Below are 5,212 nucleotides of genomic sequence, written 5' to 3' on the forward strand. Positions count from 1 at the left end.
CTCTCTCTCTCTCTCTCTCTCTCTCTCTCTCTCTCTCTTCTTCCCTCCTCCTCTCTCCTGTTTTTATTTTCGTTTTTTCTATTCTTCTATTTTTTGTCCTCTTTTTCTCTTTCTTTCTCGCGCACGCGGCTAATTTCAAAAGTAGCCCTCTCTCAGTATTCTGTGCCTCTCTCTTCCTCTTTTTTGAAAACGAATGTAGCGCAATTAACGTCTCGAATAAACGCGCTCCCGCGTGCCAAACACGCAATTGTAAAAGCGTGCAGTGAAAGCGCATGAACGTTGCTTGCCCGATAATTCGTGTAACGCAATAAATATCGCGTCTACCTTGCGTTCGTTTTTGCCGGCGTCGACAATGCTTCAAAATAACACGCGCACTAGAAGAATTGTTATTCCGTTATTTTCCCTCCTCTTCCGCTCCCCCCCCTCTCTCTCTCTCTCTCTCTCTCTCTCTCTCTCTCTCTCTCTCTCTCTCCAATTCTCTTTTTCTCTGTCGGTTTTGCCGACCCGCAAATATTTACTATTAATTATAACCGCGAAGTGTTCTTTAATCGCGCGGCTCGCCTCGGTTATTTTGAAACAGCATCGCGATCGATTGCAACGCGCAAGTCGATAATCCGTTTTCTATTTCGACACATTCAGGAAAAAGAGTGATGCCGAGTTATGTTTACCTTCATATGATTCGCGTGAAGAGTAATTAAATGAATTTACGCATCAATTGATCAAGCGCCATTATTAGTTTCCAATGCAAGTCAAATTTAATTCTTTTTTTATCACCATTTTCTTTTTTCTTAAACAGATGATTTTAAATTGAACCGGAAATGTCAAAATTTGTAATGTTCGCGCAAGCTTTTCGTAAGCCAAATCGATTAATTACTTTTTCTGTCAGTTGTTCATACTTGAAAAATTAAGAGCACACACTAATTATGTACTCTAATGTTAAAATTTAAAAAATTTGCGAAAAAATTACTAGATGAAAATCTAAATTCACTAACATTTTGATAATTAAAAAAAAAATTCATTAAAATTACGAAGTTTATAGAGAGAAAATTACTGAAACAGAAATTTAAATTTACTAGCAGTGTCAGAGAATTTTCAAAAGAAGTATACTAAAAATTCAGCAAATTATAAAAAAAAATTTCCAAAGGAAAAATCTGAATTTACAAAAATTTGAAATGACTAAAATTAAGCACAATTTGCAAAAATGAAATTACTGAAAAAGAAAATCTCACACATTCCTACAGATATAAATCATAAAAAAATGTGATGAAAAATGAGATTTCCTAAAGTTAGGAAATAGTACGGTCAAGTTTAGCTGTTGATAGATTAACGATATATAAGAGCATCCAAATGATGCGTCTCACCATTTGGGAGAAAATAACCCAAAAAAATACGCGTATTCTGTCGAAGTAAATAGTATCGTTAGAAATCAAAATAAAATAGGATCTATAAGAGCCAAACATATAGGCCGTAATTTATTTTTATTTTTAATCTCAGAACCTTTTAACTTGTTTTGTAATAGTTTAGTTCCTTGCAGGAATTATATAAGAAATGTAAGAAATGGGAGAGAAATTAAAGTCTTTATCGATTACATAATATGCATTATAAATGCTAATAATATTTATTAATTTAGGGTGACTTTTATCAAGCTCTAATTAATTTAATCGTCGATTAATTCCGTTGTAGCAGAATTGGCCAATAGCTATTTGTTGGTTACAAAGGAATTAATTAATTATATTAATTCGAACTTAATAAAAGTCATGCTAAATTAATAAATATTGTTAGCATTCATAATTCGTATAAAATTTTTTGTTAAAGACTTTCATCCCAACACAATACGCAATGAAACATACCACCTTTTTTGGCAATTTTTTCCCAAATAGTGAAAGCACATCACTTTAATACTTATATATCTTTAATCTACTCATAAGTAGCTGCAATTTTATCAAATAATAATTTAAGATTTCCAATAGCCGCAAAATATAAGTTAAGATTTTGTACGCCACGAAATAGCGCTGACAGCTTATGAGAGCTTGGCTCTCTTTACGAAAGAAGCGTTGACCGATTCGGCTTTTGAGAGATATACTTAAGAAGAATAATAGCGACAGAAGAGAAACGAACTTGACTCTTTCGAGAAATAAACGCGTGGTCTCAACGAGCGTCAACGAGACCACGAATCAAAATGGAGTCTCGCTTTTGTTTCGCGCAGATGATACTGCCGCTGCCAAAGAACTGCCCGAAGGAGATCTACGAGCTGATGCGCGAGTGCTGGCAGAGGAACGATGTCGACCGGCCGACGTTTCGCGAGATTCATCTGTTCCTGCAGCGCAAGAACCTCGGCTACAAACCCGGCGAGTCCAACGATACCTGATACAGAGAACTGGAAGGCTGGAACCTGATCCGGCTTTCTATGATCGGCGAGCTCAACGGCAACTGGTGGAACTGCCCATCATCGACCAAGCTAGATCAAGCCAGACCAAGTTAGTACCTAGGTGACGATCCGCAAATCGGCACGAACGAATCAACCAACCCGAGTCGCCGTCGTCGTCGTCGTCGGTTACACGCGCGTTACACGTCGGCCACGTGCCGATGACGACCGGTGGGAGCGTACGCCACCGCTGTTATCGTGACACGCTAACGTTGCAGGTAGAGTACAACGCCGGCATGTCGTCGTAGCGGACGCCTCGATCCCGGGATCGATCCCGTGGTCGATTTCGCGCGCCGACAGCGCGCTCCCCACGATTTCTTCTCACACGACGTCGGCGTGGAGTCTCTCCTCTTCGAGCCGCGCGTACGTACATCGTACACACGCTGTTGTGAATAGCGTTAGCTAACCGACAACCGGTATGAATCGCACAAATCACTGTCGCCGTAGTAGCAGCAACAGCAGCAGCAGCAGTGCGCACTTCGCGAAGGAGCGCGTGGATCTCGCGATTCTCGCGGTTTCTCACGCCAACGAGCGGGCGAATAGCCGAAGCCGAAGAGCGCACGGGTCGTTATCACCGTCGAGAGGACGGATGGGTCGACGTCCGTCCGTCCTGTCGGCCGTCGCTTGCGTAACGTTTGACAATTGACAATAGCCGTAACAATGTTCGTTTCTTAGTTGACGATTCGCGATGGAATTCCAGCCGGGATCCTATTTGTAATTTCGTGAGCCGCGTTACGCTCTACGTGCCCGAGGATTTATTATTCGCGTGTGTGTGCGTGTGTGTATGTATGTGTATGTGTGCGCACTCGTCTTCATGTAAGTGTTATATTGCGATTTCGAGCAATGGAACTGTGCGTCCCGGCGCGGGGATTCCGTCGCGAATCAGACCGATCGTCCACGAAGCGGGCGTTATACGACAAGCGCGCTGCGCTTGTTCACCCTTTGATCCCGTGCATCGTTTCTCCCGCCAATCCCGAGAATACGAACTGTCAGCGCGGAAAAAAGCTTGCGACACTTTTTTCCTCTCCCAATGAATTTCGCAACGCGGATCTGTCCGATAGGGAAATTTGTTTCTCAGTTATTCTTGGATCCCGATCCCGCGGATGCGTTCCCAAGTTCGTCAGGGTGAATGTGACGCGAGCTTTCTTCCGTCATGTTTGTACAATCGTAACTGTCATGGTTGACACATTTATGTCACAATTTTTGGTTTCCCAATTTATATTTATTCTCTCCCAATTAAATTCATTTAACTATATTTATTCTTCTAATTTAATCATTAGAATTATTTAAAATGGCTGCGCGATTTAAAGCGACATCACGATTTAATCATTAAAACAATCAAGTTCTTTCTTTGAACTCCCACAATCGAGAAAAAACATTCGAATGCAAAGAATCATTTTTTTTAACTTCTTCAGTAGTATACCCGAAATTTAGTGATAAAATAATAAATTTTTCTTTTAATTTAAACATTTTTTTCTAATCTACAGTAAATGGAAGTAAAAATGAAATATATCTCGTATTCATATTTTTAAAATTTCTATTTAAAAAAATAGCAATAAAAAAGGAGAAATCTAAATATGAATGAAAAAAAAAGACAAATGTAAACATATCTAAATCTAGAAATCTTTAAAAGAAATTATCTTAAAGAGAATCGCGCAGTCGTTTTAAATCGTTACAGAAAAGATTAATGAGACAGATCAACAGTCTACAAAGATTTCTCATTTATCCCTCAGAAATAATGTAGTGCAATATTTTCTGTAATATTTCCCGACCTATCAACGGCTAAATTTAGTTCATAAGAAACAAAAATTTCGTTTTCTTCAGTTAAAATGCGTTTGGCTCGTTTATTGTAACGTCTATTCAACGATCAAGACCTTTTTTCTTCATGTTCTTCGTAATATAATATTTTGATCGCCGTATGGAAAAAAGAGTGTCAACCACTGAAGCGGCAAGATTGTACAGTCGATTCTCGGGCGACTGCCACGCGCTCACTCGATGCGCGACACTTTCCTTCATCGCTCGCCCTTCCGACTTGTCTTCGCGCAACCTGTCTCTCCCTCGACTTCGTCACACGTGTTGCCCGCGGAAGTGCGCGTGAACGAGGCGGGCAACGACACGACGATCGCGGAGAGTGTGCACGGCGAGTATCGATGTCGCGCGCGATCCGAATGGGATAGATTATGATTTGATCCGCGGCATTCGATACGAAATGGAACGTTTCGAAGCGCCGGCAATACGCGCGGGGAGCACGTTCGATAAATCGCGCGCACGCTATCCCCCTCCCCGAAATTGATACTGTCAGCAAACAAGCTTATGATATTCCTCGCCGTAACGGCACTCGTGTCACGTTCGGGATATACGCGGGGGATCGGACTCGAAAATCGCGCGCCGCACGGCTACGGTGACGTATCCGCCGGCTCGCTGCGCGGCTCTCGGGAGGAAGGGAAAGGGAAAAAGAGGTGAAAAGAAGCGAAGAAATGAGAAAAAGGGGGAGAAAAAAGCCCACATCGGGAGTCGCGGAATCGCGGAGACAGCGCGTCGACTTTCACTTTCGCCGAGATCACGGTGTATCCGTTTTCGCGCGAGCCTTTTGTATGTCACTTTCGTATAGACGCGAAAAGAGATTTTTTTCTCCGCGGGATATAGATCTACACGTATATCTATACACACATACACACATATTATATATATATATATATATATATATATATATATATAGAGAGAGTTTTTAAGAGCGATTATGCGAGTTGTTTTTAGAAGAACGGAGTGTATACGAGATGTCTTGCA

At 41.3% G+C, this 5,212-nt stretch overlaps 2 protein-coding genes across 6 annotated transcripts in view; one reads left to right on the forward strand and one right to left on the reverse strand.

The window, feature by feature from the left end:
• LOC116842225 (discoidin domain-containing receptor 2) overlaps window positions 1-5,196 on the forward strand; it is a 380,754-nt gene extending 375,558 nt beyond the window's left edge. For 4 of the 5 annotated variants that reach the window (XM_032811123.1, XM_032811124.1, XM_032811125.1 and 1 more), the window contains one exon: window positions 2,207-5,196. In XM_032811123.1, coding sequence (XP_032667014.1) covers window positions 2,207-2,368 — 162 coding nt within the window. In that variant the 3' untranslated portion in view covers window positions 2,369-5,196. The remainder of the gene's footprint in view (window positions 1-2,206) is intronic. The other variant, XR_004377695.1, reaches the window with a different exon arrangement.
• The window catches only part of LOC116842229, a 425,064-nt gene that overhangs the window by 262,271 nt on the left and 157,581 nt on the right, over window positions 1-5,212 (reverse strand). The window lies entirely within an intron of this gene.

Source organism: Odontomachus brunneus, unplaced genomic scaffold (genome assembly GCF_010583005.1).
Source record: "Odontomachus brunneus isolate Ranch 3 - 2012 unplaced genomic scaffold, Obru_v1 Obru_scaffold_023, whole genome shotgun sequence".
Classification (NCBI taxonomy): domain Eukaryota; kingdom Metazoa; phylum Arthropoda; class Insecta; order Hymenoptera; family Formicidae; genus Odontomachus; species Odontomachus brunneus.